Genomic DNA, 18904 nt, shown 5'->3' with positions numbered 1-18904 from the left:
GTTTATTTATAAAGCATTCTTGATGCTAATGTAATTAGCTAAAATGTAAATAAGTAACTAGTGGCTACGGCACTAAGCAATAGAAAATATCGACATCTGCTTAGCGAAACTGTATGATACAGCCAATTTTTTTCGTGATTTCGAGGTTCCCATACAAATAAATTAAGTAAAAATTATATTAGTTAGCTAGCCTAGAGGTAAGCTCGTAACAATGAGTTTCGGAGCTTGTATACGAAATATCATTTCTGTTTTAACAGTTGTTTTTCTGTGAAGGAAAACGCCGTAAGGAGCCCGGACTAATCCCAATGTGGCCTGGTTTTCCCTTCGGGTTGGAAGGTCAGATTGTAGTCTATTATTTTTTAAATAGTGCCAACGAAATTAATTAGCCGAATAGGCTCCAGGCTCCCTGTGGATGTTATCAGACAAATGATTAGTTATTCTTACCTTCAACGTAAGCTTCGTCCTGCACACTGCACATTTGAAGCAGCCACTGTGAAAGAACGTGAAGTCCTTGAGCGGACCAACTCGGTCCACTTGGTATACGATCTCGTTGCACCGGAAACAGGTGCTTTCGTAGAAGTTGGGCCGGTACATCGTGGCGTTGTCACGTCATCTCAGTTTCACTGTCACTTTCACTGTTCACTTCACGCGCCCACTGTCACTGGTTTCACTGTAGAGTGCCGCATGTGCTGTTCACTGTTACTTGTTTCACTGTTCACTGCGGAGCGCCGCACGTTACGCGCTGTTCACTGTCACTAGTTACACCGTGTGTGTCAGAGTACAATTTTGGTGTGTTTCCACTGTTAACTAAGTCCTTATTTCCGATAGCTAGTTAAGTTCTAGTGGTGTCTTGCTTAAAACCTTGGATGTTTGGTTTTGGTTACGGACTAGCAATTGATTAGTTTTGGATGCTTGCTTGCCTGGAAGAGGTTAGAATAGCGTTTAATAAAGATGTGTTTTGGAACAAATAATATTATGTCGTCTCGGTGTAACATAAAAACTTTATGAACGCCTGCCTATACTCAATAAAAAAAAAATATATATAATATCAATAGGAGTAACTTTTGTGGCTAATGGTCCCTGAGTTGTTGGTTTGTTGGTGCGGTCTGCGAAGGACCTTATACCTACATATTGTGGCAATGTATGGGGGAGGCCTAAATATATTCGGCTGTGCTTACTTGTCATTGACAAATGTACTCATTATTATTTATACGTGTATATATTACAACATCAAAATCCTATAAAAAGGTCCAAATATTAATTTTCTTCGTCTTACTTGTATACTCAGGTAACTCAGGTATGTTAGGAATTGACATCTGTAGGTACAACTTATATACCATCAATATGTAGCATTTACGTTTTTATGAATTAATCTCTTAATTTAATTGTAAAGATTAAAAACAAACCAATGTATTGTTTCTATATTAAATCAGCATTGAGGTATGTAGGTAACCGTAATTACGTTTTGAATTTTGATAAAATTCTATTGTCCGGAAAATTTGACAAATCTAATCGGCCCATTCAAATGGGTCATACACTCGCTCACGTATTTCTCGTAGACCTCGGAATCTAAAGCTATTTTTTTACCCTGCACCCTTACAGGCGGAATATTTTTTTTACAGTACTTGAGACTCAAATAAGATTAATGGGATATGTATATACCAGTCTTTAACTTTTATTGTATTGTACACGGAAGTGCCTTTTTTCTAAAATGTATGTGACCCAAATACGGTCAGTGCAACTGGAACTGCATGTTATAAAAATATGCATATTCATGCACATTTTAAATGCAGGAAAGTTATGAGTCAGTTTTGACCCACGCGTGGCAAATCATTCATCCGGAACACCCTACACTGCCCACTGTTAATCCCCCTCGAATATTGAGCCAATGGACTTATTCGGAAATGCGAATGGAACTCATCGGTATAATATTTAAGAGGGGGCGTAATTAAAATTATACTACAATAATATGCACAAAAATATGGAACTAAAAATAAATAAACATTAGATATATTATCGTGTTTTTTTTATCAATCGAGAACACTTTAAGAGGGAAGAATAGCTTTTTGTATCTAACGAAATAACGGTAATTTTCTATGAAATTCCTTATCGGGAGAAAACGGTTTGAACTAAATCTACCTAAAAGGAAAACCTATAAACCTAGTTTTTCATTGTGTCAATAACATACTAAAAATCATGGAGAAAGGAAAATGTTTAGAAGTGGAAAAGCGTTTTAAACGTATACTTAATTTGACATTTTCAGCAGTTGAGACCATGTAAGAAATATATACGGATAATAATAATAATAATTCAGCCTATATACGTCCCACTGCTGGGCACAGGCCTCCTCTCATGTGCGAGAGGGCTCGGGCTATAGTCCCCACGCTAGCCCAATGCGGATTGGGGACTTCACATACACCTTTGAATTTCTTCTCAGATGTATGCAGGTTTCCTCACGATGTTTTCCTTCACCGAAAAGCTAGTGGTAAATATCAAATGATATTTCGTACATAAGTTCCGAAAAACTCATTGGTACGAGCCAGGATTTGAACCCGCGACCTCCGGATTGAAAGTCGGACGTCATATCCACTCGGCCACCACCGCTTTTTACGGATCGCTTTTTTCGGATACGGATAGTAGGCAGAATTAAAAATAGGTATGCGAATTATTTTCTATATTGACATATATTGTCTCAAATCACAAATACAAAAATCGCTGTAATTTTTGGGGAGTTCACTCAATTATTGATGAATTCCGGCGTCAGAAGTGGATTTTGTACTTATCCGCAAACAGGCAAATACATTGCCGTCTCTCCACTAGAGAAGTTTCCAAAAAGTTGAATGAATGAATGAATGAATGAATTGTTTATTGCATATCACAAACCAGTTATAAACGTAGTAGTAGTTAGTTGTAGTAGTACTTAAAATTTCAGGATAATTAGACAAAGGAAACTTTCATTTTGGAAATGGAAACTGTCGATTCCTATACCTACAAAAATATGTGAAATTTTTCTAAGTGAAAATTTCACCAATTTGGAGACTTGCCGACGGTACATCAGTACTCTACAATGAAATGAAATAGGGCTACTATTATAAAAGTAGCATTCACAAGAGATAGGTTGAATGCTATGGTAGGACAAAAATAATAGGTTGAATAGAAACCAATGAACCAGTGGTATTTACATACAGAACCATCACATTAATTCAAACATAGACTGCCTACTTATATTATCGTGAGGTCTGCGCGTGGTACCCGTTAATTTCCACAATGCAACAGTTCTGCAAATGTTTAAATGTAGTTTATTAACAATGCAATGCGATGCAATGCGTGCTAGATGCTGCGCTCGCGGCGATGCGTGGGACTAGTTATGAGCGTAAGCGATTTTATTTGCTGAAGATGAATATCGTAAAATCGTTTCAAAGACAGATCGAAACATGTATGTTTCCTATTTAGGTACGAAAACTGTTAGATACGTAGATATGGACACAAGTGAAACAACCGGTAGCTAGTTATGCATTGGTTTATTGATATACAGGTAACGTGGTAGGCGCAGACACGCACACATACAAAAATAATATAGATATTGCTTGTAGAAAAATGTTCGTTGAATGTTAGTATTTGTATTGTAATAAAATAATGGACGGATTTAACATAATGACATAGGCTTTCTTATGTTTTGTTGATCTGTTTCAATGCGACTGACTAAAAAGTACTGAAATATATCTTATCCTAGTATTTACATACCTATTTGTTAAAATAAGCGAGAAACGACATACACATCATCGTACCTATTACCGCAAAAAATTAAGTTACTCCTAATAACACAACTTTATTAATCTTCTTATGACAAAATATAGGAATGCAACCATTATAGGAAAGCAGAAGCAAACGAATGCCCCTCTATCGCTCAAATATGCAAGAGCGTTAGACAGGCCAGGCAGACAGCGAAGTTTCGATTTCAGATGTCAAGGTAGGCCCTCACAAGCTTTGCCTTCGCTTGCTGCGGTCAAGGACGTTGTAAATCACTCGCGCTCGTGCCTTGCGCCCGCGCGGCACCCGCGGTGACTATTGGAACGTGCCAATATAATGATAGCCCGCAACTTGTTTATGTGGTCGTGAGGCGCATTCGTTTAATGCTTGGAAAGTCGGCTAAATCGCTAAATAAACTAAACTACTTTACATGAATACCTTCCGAGTTGGTGTCAAGTGGAATGCAGTTGGGTCAAAAATGTTTCGGAACGGGCGTGTGTTCTGTGGATCGCAAAAAATTTTAAGTCCAAAGGAAAGCGATGAATGTTGAATATTTTTACCTATTTTGCTACAGGTTGGCAACCAAAACTAATATAATCAGAAATGTTTGAAGGAAAAAAAAATCAATAAATTATTATTATCCGAGCATGAGATCATTTTTATTACAGATTTATTGATATTTTTAGTTCCGCATCTATCACAAAAGGAAATTGATAATTTGGCCATCCTATAAAAATATACAACGACAAGGCGTCAAAGCTAATAAAAGTGGAGGAAGCTAATCAGCATAATAATAGACCACCAAAAATGTACATAAGCATCATTTCACAACATAGAAATGGCTTTACGACATTACTAGAATTTGGAAAACATAAAAACTAGGTTATTTCTACATTTTGCTTACGCTACAATAGTTTTTATTACATTGTGTTAAGGGTTATAGTGTTTTTTGTGATAGGTAAGTGTGATATAGTTGTGTGTTGCGTAGGAGCGGATTTTGGCGGCCTGGTCAGCGGCCGAATTGGGTGGCAGTGTAGGAGGACTGTGGGTGCCGAAGGGCTGATCGAGAACGCCTTTTACTTCTTACGCAATGATACGAAGATAGGATAGTTAAAGAGCAAGGCCGAGTGAGGGTTGGAAATTATTGAAATTTGAAAGATATAAAGCAATTTCATGTATGTAAACACTTATATAAAAAAAGTTCAGTTTTGTTTGAGTCGACGCGACATCCAGCAATACTCTTTACAACTGTAGCCTTATCACGACTGCCTTAAGGCGAGTCCAGACGGGATGATCAAATCGACCGATTTGATCGGAAAAGAAATTGGCGTCAGTCTACAATTTATTAGAGAGATATTTAAAAATATGCTTCCAAACTCAAATACTAGCGTCACAGATACGGATGCACCTCTATTTTATCAGTAATATCCGCCACAATCGTCGGTCGAAATATGCGAGCCAAATTGGCGTTTGCGTCCGCACGGCCTTATTTGATCGGACAATTTAATCAGATTGGCAAAAAATTGTTCTGGACTGGCCATGCCTCAAACTGACATATTCGCTAACGTCTGCGTAACTTACTTCCTATATACTCGTATCTCGCTCGCACTTATATGCCAACGAGCGAGATGCATAGAAAATAAATTACGTTAGCGAATATGTCAATGTCAAACTGATGGTAACCGTAAGAATCACATAGCCACATATAGTTCGAGTCATCCACGACAACGCGCAGATTTGTCAAATCTAACCTTTAATAACATAACAATAAGACTCAAGGCACGCGTCTACATGAATGACACGATCTATATCTTATCTATGTTTGAAGTTATTCAAGTTAACATAACAGCTGTCACTGATGGCATACTTGGGCCCACGCCGCCTTTTGTAATTCGGATTACTGGTCCAGTTTATCTCGATTGGAATACATTAGTAGATTGTCTAATGCCCTAGAACTGGAACTATTTAAGTTATGCGCGAGTGACTACCAGGGGCTCATTTCTCGAATGGTATTAGACTAATATTACTAGTGTGTTGCCGCGGTAACCCATACGATTTGACAGTTCGTGTACTAATAATATTAGTCTAAAGCCCGACTAGAAATATATGATCATTGTCAAGAGGGCGCTGTTATTCTCATGTATAGCGTGACAGTTCAGTTTAGTATTAAAATTTTAGTTCCATTAAAATTCCGCAATATGGCGCGTGATCATTGATTACTGGTTAGGGTTTAATACCGTTCGAGAAATGGGCTCCAGACATAGACATATATATGTGCTATATCGCGTGCGCCTGTGAGGAACAGAACATATGAAATGCAACAAAATTAAAAACACGTTTTAATATTTCTGCCAACGTACCAAAAACAACCTACATAATTTGGTCGGGTTCATTGTTAACCTACCATAAAAAAAGTCTACGTCACTTAGGACATTTTAGAAGTAGGAAGAAAGAACAAGTGAGACTATTTGTGGTTTTATTATAGGAATATCTACTATAGACACTATAGTATATGAATCTTATCATATTACGATTATAGACAGTGTATCCGATCAATCTACAAAGAAATAAAAATTACAACTAACATACAGTTTAGTATTAAAGGATATGAATTCGATCTGGATTTGATAAGGATCGGATCTATCAGTGGCAACAATGACATTTCTTCAACAAAAAACGTCACTTGTGACACTGACAGATCCGATCCATCTCTATTATCTAATCCACACCGAATTTATATCCTAATATTAAAATTATAATTCGCCTGAGAAAGGCGTCTTCGAAGTTTTACTGCCTATCTTTGCACAAAGTGAACAGGATCTAATGAATTGTAAAATAGACTTACATTTACATTCATAACCTCACTTTTCTGCCACAACGTAATATAACAGTATCTGTGTTACACTAAATACTTAAATAGAATCGGGTCCTATATCAGCTCTCAGCTGCTGCAACCACAGTCTCATAAATGGGGCTATAAGCCAACCAAACTGCGACTGTGGCGCGCCAGACCAGACAACCACGCACATCGTGGAGGAATACACCGAGAGATGTTTTTCTGGCGGCATGAAAGAACTGCACGCGATAACTGCGGATGTCAGAATTCTTCTTCAGTCGGTACCTCAATGCTGAAGATCGCCGTGACTTCATGTCCTATAGATCTCAAACTATAGACGTACAAATAATGTTAATGCGACCTTTGTAAAGCCATACGATAGTAAGAATAATCTGAAAGAATACCATAAAATAGAAAACCGGCTGGAAATCTGTTTCTACGGACGCTTGTAACTTATTATTATCTTCTTATAACAGTTATATTAAATTATACCGTTTTTATTTCAAAAACAGCTTTATAGATCCCCGTTTGATGTAATAATCCGTCGTAGAAGCATTCTCGGAACGCCTAAACCTCAACCGGTTCCGTGTTGTATGGAATACAGAGTACAGATAACGTTATTCCAACATTTCGTGTTAAAACACTCATCGCGATTTACATTTTTGACCATTTCCGTGAACTTTGCGTATTCACTTTGTTGCTATGTCAGAAAATGGGATGACTTCTACCTAGGGGCTATGGGGGCCAAGTGCGCGTCGGCTTTATAAAGATTTGTCGGCGCGCCTAATAGAGGCCTCGGGCGAACAGAGGGCTGGCCACTATTTCGCACAGCGTATAAGTATCGCCATACAGCGGGGAAATACGGCCAGCCTTCTAGGCACCTTGCCCATTGACGGCAATTTGGGCTAAATATTTTATCTTTAGTTTAAGTACTTAGTAAGTTTTATTATGTTTGTTTTCTGATATAAACATTTTTAGTGATATAAAGAACTGAGAATATTTCTTTCTTATTAGATATAGATTAGTATATGTTTGGAGCTGACAAACGCTAAAGAATATATAATCTTACTATTAAGTAAATAGGGAACATTCAGCACCTTAGCTAACTATATGAAGACTGTTTTGTCGAAAAGTTTCTAATTTGAAAAATGTCCACTTGGAAAAGCTCGGAAACTTCTGATATTTTTGTACAGGAATCTAAATTTTCAATTCCAAAATTAAAGATTCCTTTGTTTCCTGTGAAATTTTCCTGAAATGTCCGAGTACTTTTTGGAAACTTTGCGCAATTTGTCCATTGTATTAGACTACCATGAATAGTGTACGTTATTTGCAGCCTTCTTAGTTATCAACTTATCACTCCCAACGCAATTAGCTCTTGCATTTACATCATCCCTACTTGTACCTATACTTAGATTTTTCGTGGAATAGTAAAATAAATAGATATTGAAAGGAGTCAAACGGTAGTCAATATTGCAAATGTACACCTAACCGTAAAATTGCATGGCCACTTTATGAATGAATCAGTTCATAATGTGTCCATACAATGTCTCAGCTGACCGCTGTACCGACTTATAAATATATTCTATAGAAATTAAGATTTAGAATTTGAGTAGAAAATAATAGGGCCAAAGGAAAATTAAGGTTTAGTGGTCGCCTGCTCTTAATAGTGGGTAATTTAAAATCTTTTTTTTTTTTACATATGTTTAGTTACATATGTATCACGATTTCGTATTTGAGTCTCACGTACTGAAAAAAAAAATACATCTTGCATACAGTTTAAAACTAGCTTTGGATTATTTAGCTTTGCAAGGTCTACAGAAAGACACGAGCACGTTAGAGGCAACCCGCACTAGCGTCTTCCAAGTGTCGGCATCTAGCCAACTCTATGGCTGCTGCTCGACGCAACGTTGGCGCAACTGCGCTGCGACGCCATTTTCTATAGCGCTGACTATAATAGACGCCGACGCTTAAAAGACGCTAGTGTGGGGTCTCTCTTAAGCGTATTATAAAATGTTTATAACCCTAATGGTATGTGACATTTCACACGCTAGGATTATGCTAAGGATCCGGCCTTATCTCCGTCAGTAATTGAATTGAATTTAACACCATCTCTATGTATATAAGAGTTGTTTTACTGGCAACAACCAGATTTCATTCAAATAAACATGTGAACTTTATGATTTGATCACTTCCTTGTAAATAAACATAAAATGTAATCTTTAAATATTCTAGATTAAGCATGATTCTTTATTTATTTAAAGAATAGGTTTTTAAATTTTATAACGGGAAGTTTATTATGCAAAATGTAACCTTAAAGTGAAGGATACGGAAGTTAAACGGTTTTAGATTTAATATCTGAGTCATTGGTGGCTTTAGCGAAATCCGCATAAGTTATTCCATTTGACATGTTGCACTTTTAATGCAACCAGTTTATGACTTAGTAAAAAGTCATCCCGATGAAAACCGTTGATAGAAATATTACTTACGAAATACGGCCGTTTTAAAACTAAGTTATACGCGATTAAGTCCCGTTTTCGTGAATAATATATAATGTTCCTCTTGTTGTTTGTAGGTATTATTGTTGTTGTTGTGTTATTGTCCGTGTGTTAAATCGTGAAAGTTTAAATCAATAGAAAGATTAATTCATTGTTGACCGAGCGTTGCACGTTGGTGAAGGTCACCGTTGCACCTTGAGCAAAAAAAAAGCTTTCATGTATCTGGATATTCTCCTATACAGGTCGCATACGACCCGGGTACGTCCTTGGACCCGGGTACCTCCTTAAACTACGTCCAAAAGAGAGGTATGGGCATTGTGAATTTCATCTCGCTTTGTGTGGTAGGGCACAGCCAGTGGATATCATTCCAGATCTAGAGCAGAGCCCAACTGGGGAAGTACCTCCACCTTACAGAAAACCGCAGCCAAATAACACTAGACCCTACTCATAGTGTTGTGTTCCTGCCGGTAAGTAAGGGGTTTAGGGTCGGCAACGCGCATGTAACTCCTCTGGAGTTGCAGGCGTACATAGGCTACAGATGTGTACAGTCTAGGGGCCCACTGATTAGCAGTTCGGCGGACAATATCGGCCTGTCAGTTATTCGCAAAAGCTGACAATCGCGAATTACTGACAGGCCGATATCGTCCGGCGAACTGGTAATCGGTGGGCCTCTTAAGACAGATTCGAATTTGACAACTGCTGTAAATGGCCCTGTACATTATAAAGTAACATCAAGTTTTTGTAGACTTCACATATTTTTTACACTCAGGAACTTCTTGTTCTGTATCTAATTATGATACCGATCGCCATTGATCGCTATCATAATGCAATGGCGACTCATTCCGATAGAATCGGACTTGGCTTGGGTAATGGGCAAAGGCTGTAACTTTTATTAGAGTTATTAATAACTAGCTACACGCACAGGCTTGGCAGGAGTTACATAAAACCTTAACAAATTATACACCTAAACTTTCCTCAAGATTTAATCTATTTACAGGTGATAACCGCATGATAATCCGTTCAATAGTTTTTGAGTTAATCGCGAACTTACAGTGAACATGTAGGTACATTATTATCTTTCCGAACCGCTTATACATTTTCTAAATTATAAGCATAAGTAACTTTTAAGTCATATTAATAATAGTGGCAGGTTTGGCAGTGTACAATTTCGATCTAACAAAACGCATCGTTGCTCAAGATCGAATAATACAAGTTAATGTTTTTAAAATATGATCTAATATAATATAAATAAAAATATATTCTATGTATTTAAGTATTTATAATTATATATTATATATATATATATATATCGTTGTCTAGGTAGGTACCCACAACACAAGCCTTATTGAGCTTACTGTGGGACTTAGTCAATTTGTGTAATAATGTCCTATTATATTTATTATTGTATCTCCTTGGATTTCACGGGCCTATAAATCCCAGTCTTTTGATAGGCTTGCGTGGGGATATAGATCCAACACGTAGAGGCCCCTTGGAGAGCTTTAATGTCATGTAGAACGCCTGCTGGAACCCGTTCACAGGCCCAACAATAGACACCCATGAACCGGTCGCAGCAGGCATTGGGACTATTGTAGTAAAAGTGAACAGTATAACGGTCTATGGATTGAAGTTTGGGAGGAAAATGAGACTGGGTTATTGCAAAGAGGTCCGGACACCTGCCATAACAATGTTTTCACTAGTTATCGAGGCTGGCGGTGACTCGCCGCCCACTAGATGGGCCCCTGAAAATGCCGTCGTGAAGACGACCAGGAGCAACACCGGTGTGAACTGCTCAGGGGTGTCGAGAGGTGTACGCCGCTTTCTACCCAGTGGCTGATAACAGCCACTGTGCCAACTCGCGTCTTATGCAAGTTTTCACTTCCACCCCTGGAGCATTTAGCTCAAACGACTCCTCTCTGGCCGGCCAATGAAGGCAAGCCAGAGCTGAGAGTCCTGCGGGTCCCCTTGGAGTCCACTCCGACCGACGAAGACACGCCGGAGACGGAGACCCTGACCGACTCTCGGGAGTACTCGGGTCCGTGGGGTCGTTACTATTATTTATTATTATTATTTATACCTTTGGAATTAGTGTAATTTTCAATATTTAATTGCATAGGTAGATTAAGACCTTATTCATTTGCATGTCACTATGCGACGAGGTAGTTGATTCCTACGGCCCGATTCGAAGAATGAGATATGATAACGATAAGTTCTGGTTTAGATAAGTTCTCATTTAGATATCGTTTGTATGTCGTATTAATTGACAGAAGCAGCTCGATTCGGGCAACCAATGTCACTTTGACGTTAGAAATATCGTAGATAAGTAGATCTTACTGGGATCACAGCGGAATCGAAATAAACTTCAATTTTGACATGTCGTTTAGTTATCGATCTTTCCAAGATCTTAAACGTGTCTTAATCGATCATTTGAATTGGACCAATCTTCTACTTAAGTTTATTAAATAAGCATGAAAATAAATAGGTCGGCGGTCTGGATTCGGACCGCGGTCCACTTTTTCGTGACCCCTGATCTAGACAATAAAACATAACACCTTTTACAACCATATATTTCATAATCTGAACTGATTTAATGAGTATTTTTTAACCAAGTACTTAACTTACTTATATATTTTCCCGAACATTTTCATTGTGTATTGTTTTCCCATCACCGTTCAGTCAACGGCCCCTACATTGTATAAGTATAGTATATACTACATTTGCATTGTTTCATCAGTGACTTGATAACTTCATTAGGTAACTGATCGTATGATACGTTTGTATGTCTATCCCAGAATGATTTTAATGTAGAGCGTAATGTAATAAGCAGATTTTAAGGCGATAAAAACGATGAAATAATTTGAAATAATGGTGATATCAGGTACATAGCCGCAATTAGGTTGAAATAACATGGGACCTAATAAAAAATTCCGAAAGCCTAAGTGACCTCTAGATAGATCAAGTAGTTTTGCTGGTCATGTGTTTTCTCAATTATGAAATGAAATAACTATCCAATAACTTTGATTGCGTCAATTTTGTTACAATGTGTACGATGTCCATGTTATAATTAGATTCTAATCGGCCACCCCACACTAGCGTCTCCCGAGCGTCGGCGTCTAATCAACTCTATTGGCTGCTGCTCGACGCAATGTTGACGCAACTGCGCTGCGACGCCATTTTCCATAGCGCTGACTAGGGGCCGACGCTCAAGAGACGCTAGTGTGGGATCTCTCTAAGTCTTCAAAACCTAGTATAAATCGTATCGTCAAAGTTAAACGTTTGTATACATATAAAATCTCAATTCTTTTCCCCATTTTGATTACGATAATACTGAATGCATAAGTTAAATAGTTACCCAACCGACGTCGTTGCGTTGCGGTAGTATTAAAATCCTTGTCAAAATTAGCACTTGCCTGTGTCAATACTGTGTCATGGTCACTTATGCCATGGAATTTACGACGCGGCGTGGATTGGATTTACACCTACATCGCTACGATCTTCTTGCACCTTTAGAGCCAGTGCACACCGGCTGCGTGTGTGCACGCTACGCAAGCGGTGTGCCGTCTCTCATAAGGATCCAGGTTTCGTTGCCTGGTGTGCACAGGCTTTATTTTTTTCAATTGAAAAGCAAATATAGCGCTGATGTTTTTCACGGTTTAATTAAGAACCTTATTTGTTGTTATTACCCGACTATGGCAAAGCAAAAGGGGGGTTTTGGTTTTGGCCGGTATATATGTAGTTATGTATGTATGTTCATCTGTTCCCTCATAACTTCTAAAATAAAATTTCCAGTCGAGATATTTTTCTTATTTTATACTTTTTGACCGTGATTTTTCAGTAGGTGCTCGGATCGGGTTTTAGTTTTTGAACTTAAATTTAGTTTTGTGTTATTTATAACTACCTATTCGTATTCCAAGATAAAATCATTAACACACCTGGCTACGATGAGAACTATTCAAATAATTTCTATTCCATTTAATTCGCCTTGAAAAAACACATAAACCTAAACGATACAGTATCATCGTTTCAATGAGTAACTTCATAGCGGAAATCTGAGAAAATAATACGAGCCAGCAATATAGAACAATACAGTTATTTCTGTATTATTGAATAATCAGTTCCACTCATTGGGCAGGAATTTGCGGCAGCTAGCTGGAAAAGTTTCCTTGGAGATATTATATGTGCGTGTGATTGGGTTCTATAGTTATTGAAAATTTTCCTGAATAATTAAAAATGATTTATTTCACTTGAAATTGCAACCAAACATCATGGGTGTCACAAAGGCGCAAAGGCTGCGGTGCACGGTGGCTCGGTCATCTAGAGCGAATGGGAGCCGATCGGGCGGTGAAAAGAGCGTTTGAGGGAAAACCGACAGCACGTCGCGGATGTGGTGGACACGCATCTACGCGAGCTCCAGGTTGAAGACTGGCGAGAAACTGCACAGGACCGGGATCAGTGGCGAGCAGTAGTGTTGGAGGCCAAGACACACTTTGGGTCGCTGCGCCAGAGGAGTAAGTAAGTAAGTGAAATTGCAACAACTTTGACAACTAACGGCATTATAGCCGAAATAAATAAATAAATATTATAGGGACATCCTTACACAAATTAACTAAATCCCATGGTAAGCCAAAAAGGCTTGTGTTGTGGGTACTCTGACAACGATAAATATATATATAGGCTTCACAGGCAGGGCAGGGCAGGGCTACTCACTACCCACTATGCCAGAAAAGTGACCAAGACCTCTAGTGCCTGGAATCGAACTACTACCCACTGCGTACCTCTCGGCCACCCGGGTCACGGCGGCATGGGTCGAACTTTCTAGGTAGATGACACTTCCCTAGGGCTTATACCTCTGCCCATCGTTCGACTAGCCTGACTGAATCAACTCGGGTGAGTTCGGGCTAGCGAAGAGAGATTTCGCTACTAATCCAATTATTAGAAACAAATTAAATTATTTTTTCTGTTAATAATTTATATAGTAGTGTTTCTACTTGAAATAACTCTAAAAAGTCCGGGAAAACCGGCGCCTTTTGTGGACAGCAATAGTATATTACATACCTATATACCAGAAAAGTAAGAAAGTGTCTCAGATCACACGTAATTGTAGGTCGAGGCGAAGTTGACGCTTTCCGCATGGATAACAGAAAAAAATTACGATTTGTACATACGTTTTTCTAAGAATTTTATCATACAAATTTTAAGATGTAGAAGATTTTAATATGCCTATAGGGATAAAGGAAGAAAATGTCCATAGGAAAGACGCATATGTAACTCACACAGGCGTATTCTGATATTTCCTCAATCAAAAACACTTTTGACACTGACAGATCCGATCCATATCTGATACAGATCTAATTCGTGGCTTGTTATTACAATCAGAATTCTTATTAAAAAGTATTTCTACTCGTCGACTGTAATGGTTGAATTAAGATTTCGTATACCAAACTATAATTGCGTATTCATATTCATATTCATATTCATATTCATATTCATATTCCTTTATTGATAAAATTGCAAATTTTACAAGTCAAAAGGTAATACAATATATAATTAGGTCTATGTCAATTAAGAGTACAATTAAGATAATAAATAATAATAATCAAATTCAATTACAGTAAAATAAAAACAGTATAAAAATAATCAAAACAATCTCGTAGAAATATAAATCTCGTAAAAAATACTCGTAGAAAAAGAATTGTATACAATAGTGATATAATCAAGCTTTTCAATTTTGTACCTTACTTAGGCAGCTCAGCAAGCTTCGTTACCTAAACACGGTATTCGACTGAAAAGCTCTCTATTATATCACGATTGTATAAAATACTATTTTACTCTTGTATGCTTGAATGTTATTTAATTTATATTAGGTATGGTCAAATGAAGTGTTAGCGTAATACCTACATACTTAAAACATTAATGTGACCAAATACAACAACTATATATTATGAAAGAAATTTTCAAGTCTTAGGTATATAATATTTTTGTACCTATACGAGGTCGTAATAACACATCGTGAAATTACATATGTCATGTTTTTTGTGTAAGGGTCCAAAACTGTACGGTGAGACTATGCTTGGATCCTTAGTCAAATTGGCTTTTAGCTTCATTACTATATCCAAAACATGTTTATAGCAACTGATTAAGGTTTAAAATCGCATGATTTGTCAGAAACGTCAAAACGTCAATGGATTTTACTAGCACTACGGGTTATACACACTGAAGTACCTAAGTAGACGAATTTAAACGTTAACCAGTTATGTACTGCCTACTTTAATTAGACTTAAACGTACACCACATCGAATCGAATATTGTCTTGGTATTTAAGTACTTTAAGTCCTAGTTTCTACGCATTTTTAACTCATAGCATATACAGCTACGGTTTCGTGTCACAATAAGAATCTAAATTGCACCCAAGACAGCAAACAAGTTACACCATTTACCAAGGTTCTATAACTTAAGACGACATACGTTGCCAAAACTCATTGAAAAGCATCCACGTTTCCCACAGTCACAACACTCCGAACAACGGTACTGGTACACGGGACGCGGTACACGGTACACGTACACTGGTACACGACGCGAGCGGCGTCCGCGGAGGCCGGGTGAGCACTGGCCGCGAATGTTTACGGTCCAAGAGAGTGCGCGCGCGCAAAGAGTGAGAAGGCTTTTGTAGGTAAAGGGGAGTGCCCACAGAGAGGCAGCGTTTTTGATAATAGAATAAGTTTGTCATTTGATAGGTTGTTACTATAAATTTATTATGAATATTGTGTAAGGCGAAGTGAAATCTTATTAAATTTCACACAAAAATGTTTACAATGTGTTGTCGGAAAAAATAAATATTTGTACTTTTATATATATAGGTTGTAAAAGAAAACATAATAAAAGCTACTCCTAGATAGAATCCATAACCACAGCGCAGGTTTCGTCAAAAGCATATAGATACGAAACAGAATCCGCAACAAATTTCGTCCAATCTACATAAGTGATAATCCGCCACAGGCTTCGTCATAAATGTAGGTCGGTACAACATAAAATCCACAGCAAAATAATTTGAATTTGATTGATCCCACTTAGGACATTGACGCCAAATGCTACCAGTGTGAAATTTTATAGAATGTGACACTAAACTCGGCGTATGCAGGCGTATGGCGTAAATTGGAGTCTTACGCAAGTGAACAACTCGCGAACGCGAAGCGAAGCGGCGCAGCGCGGGTGAATCAATCTTATTTTGATACCTATATAAGTGTCCTACATGGGCGATCTCTTCGCTTCACGTTCGCGAGCTGTTATCACTTACGTCGATAGATTTCAGGGGCGATAATTGAGGCAAAACCGTACGTAGATAGGCTCCTTGGGGAGGTCTGTGGCCAACAAAGGACGTCTTTTGGTAGTTTTGGCTGATACTAAATATGATTATTACTTTAAAAAATCACTTAAAGTAACTGTAATATACTCGTACGAGTATCATACAAATAGAATGCAATCTTATATCATTAAATAGTAGTAAACTCTTTATTGTACAGAGAAAAACTCATCCATTTAAGGGATCACTTCTAGTTCACCGTTCAGTTGTAGTATTTATTTATTTATAAATAAACATAATTATATAAATAAAGAGTCTTTTGAAACAGGCATTTACGATGTGATTTTAAATGGTATTATCTAAGTGCGTTTTTGCTATTATTTTTACCGTGATAGTTAAATAAAAGCCTATGAATAAAAGAAATAGCTAGTAATTATATATCCATTGCTTAAACTCTATAAAATACATACGACAAGAAGTAAATCATTATTTTTATAAGTATGCAAAACTAACCTATAAAGTTGGTCGGTGAATTGTAAACATTCCATTTCACAGATCCTTTCAATGTTTTTTGTTTTACTTTTATTTGCACAATTTGTAAATAGAACCTAGTGAATATTTTTTTCCAGTTTTGTAATGATTTACGTTAAAAAATTAAAAACACGACCGCTAATTTCCTCCGAGATAACTTTAATTGACGTATAGCAGGACGTGACAGCTCGACAATATGTGACGTTTTACATAGTGCTGCTATTGTGCGTGTAAGTTTATTTGTTATTGCAATAATATAGTTTATATAGGTACCCAAGTACCTCAATTAAAATATATAGGTAAAACAAAATTAAAGCTTCTCTTGTATTTGTGTACAATTTGCAAAAAAAAAACCATATGCATAATAATTTTTATATTTTTTTCAAAAGTTGTACATATCTTACTCTACCTACATTTTTTTTACCTCAACCACTCGCCATTTCGGCATTTTTATTAGTAGACTGTACAGTTACAATGTAACTGTCATTATCTTCAGAGGAAACACTTATAGAACATAAAAAAATTGAGAATTATTTTACACAGATCGATCTAGCCCCAAACTAAGCAAAACTTACTTAGATACACAGAACATAAATATTAGTGAGAAACATATAAATAAATGCCCTTACCTACCGGGATACGAACCGGAGATCTCCTATTTCATAGGCAGGGTCACTAAGACTGGTTTACGAGGATAATGAAAGTCTCCGATATTGCTAATCAGTTATGAAAATGTAATGAAATGAGATACTTGTACTTAAAACACCACAATAACAACAACTTTATGAATGAAATGTGTCACATCTATAAAATCCTGATAGTTTACTCTATGGCTGGTCGCTAGACGCCGTGCGGCCACTCCGCGCGTCCAAGCGGCTTGGAGAAAGTATTATATCACCCAATACCCAAACACAACCTTAATTCTCATGTTATAAGGTTGTAAATGAAGTGGAAGAGGACCTGATATATGCATATTTGGTTAAGTGCTTGTAATCGATTTCGGATTTTGTGTGTTTTTGGGTTTGGTGTGGTGAAGTTTGTGTGTGTTGTTTGATTTGGATACAATTTCATATATGATACGTTTTGTAAATATTTTCAGTTGTAGATTGACATGATCTATATCTATAGGAAATTTTCAGACACTCCGTATAAAAGACATCAACGCAAGTTTTGTCAATTGCTGATACATATTATTTAGAGTTTTTTTTTAATTATTCAAAATTTAATTTAATTATTTTATTTTGACCTGGGGAGCATTTTTTATTTATAAGTTTATTTTAAGTTCTATTATATTTTAGTTTTAATTTTAATATCTTAGTTTATATTTTATTATTATTATGTTTTTTTTAAGTTGTACCTAAAATTAATTTTATGATAATTATTCAAAATATAAAAAACTCAACGCGAACAATGTTATCTATTAAAATATTAATAATAGTAAGTGACCAAATTGATAGAGCAATTGTGGCATATGCATAACTTTGATCCTACCTACAATACAATTAGACATTTAGCCATCATTGTGCGTCTAAATCTATTCCTAAACAATATATTTTTTATTAATTTATATAGTAACTTAACTATGTACTAGGTTGTAAATATTATCTAACTAACCTATTTTTGTAATACCAATACCAACGAAATATAAACCCTTGCGTTTTTATACGAGCAATGCTTTCTGTATTCATTTTGTTAAATATTACATTGTGTCACTCGACTACGAACTACACAACAGAAAAGATAGTAATATTTTTACCTAACTTTAGCACCTTGTACCGGACAAATGGGACCAATATATCAAGTATGCAGACATTAAAAGTATGTACTAACACTATATTGTCCAATACATTTTATTCATGAGAAAATAAGTAATGTCTGGCGGCTCTGGGATCTTGCTCTATAAGTATGGCGCGACACCCGCCAATGTGAAGGTGGGATTCGGAAGTCCACTTTATATCTTTATATTTGTTGCCTGTCAACGGTGTGAAAACATAA

General features: G+C 36.9%; 1 protein-coding gene across 3 annotated transcripts in view; it reads right to left on the bottom strand.

Moving 5' to 3' along the window:
- The window catches only part of LOC133527542 (hillarin), an 88226-nt gene extending 72288 nt beyond the window's left edge, over positions 1 to 15938 (bottom strand). The window contains exons 1-2 of one of the 3 annotated variants that reach the window (XM_061864595.1): positions 15404 to 15938; positions 445 to 920 (exon numbers count right to left, since the gene is read on the bottom strand). In XM_061864595.1, coding sequence (XP_061720579.1) covers positions 445 to 594 — 150 coding nt within the window. In that variant the 5' untranslated portion in view covers positions 595 to 920; positions 15404 to 15938. The remainder of the gene's footprint in view (positions 1 to 444; positions 921 to 15403) is intronic. The other 2 variants (XM_061864594.1, XM_061864593.1) reach the window with 2 other exon arrangements.
- Between the last annotated feature and the right edge of the window lie 2966 nt (positions 15939 to 18904).

This window comes from Cydia pomonella, chromosome 18 (genome assembly GCF_033807575.1).
Source record: "Cydia pomonella isolate Wapato2018A chromosome 18, ilCydPomo1, whole genome shotgun sequence".
NCBI lineage: Eukaryota > Metazoa > Arthropoda > Insecta > Lepidoptera > Tortricidae > Cydia > Cydia pomonella.
Note: the sequence above shows the minus strand (reverse complement) of the source record. Positions and strands in the feature narration are given on the sequence as shown.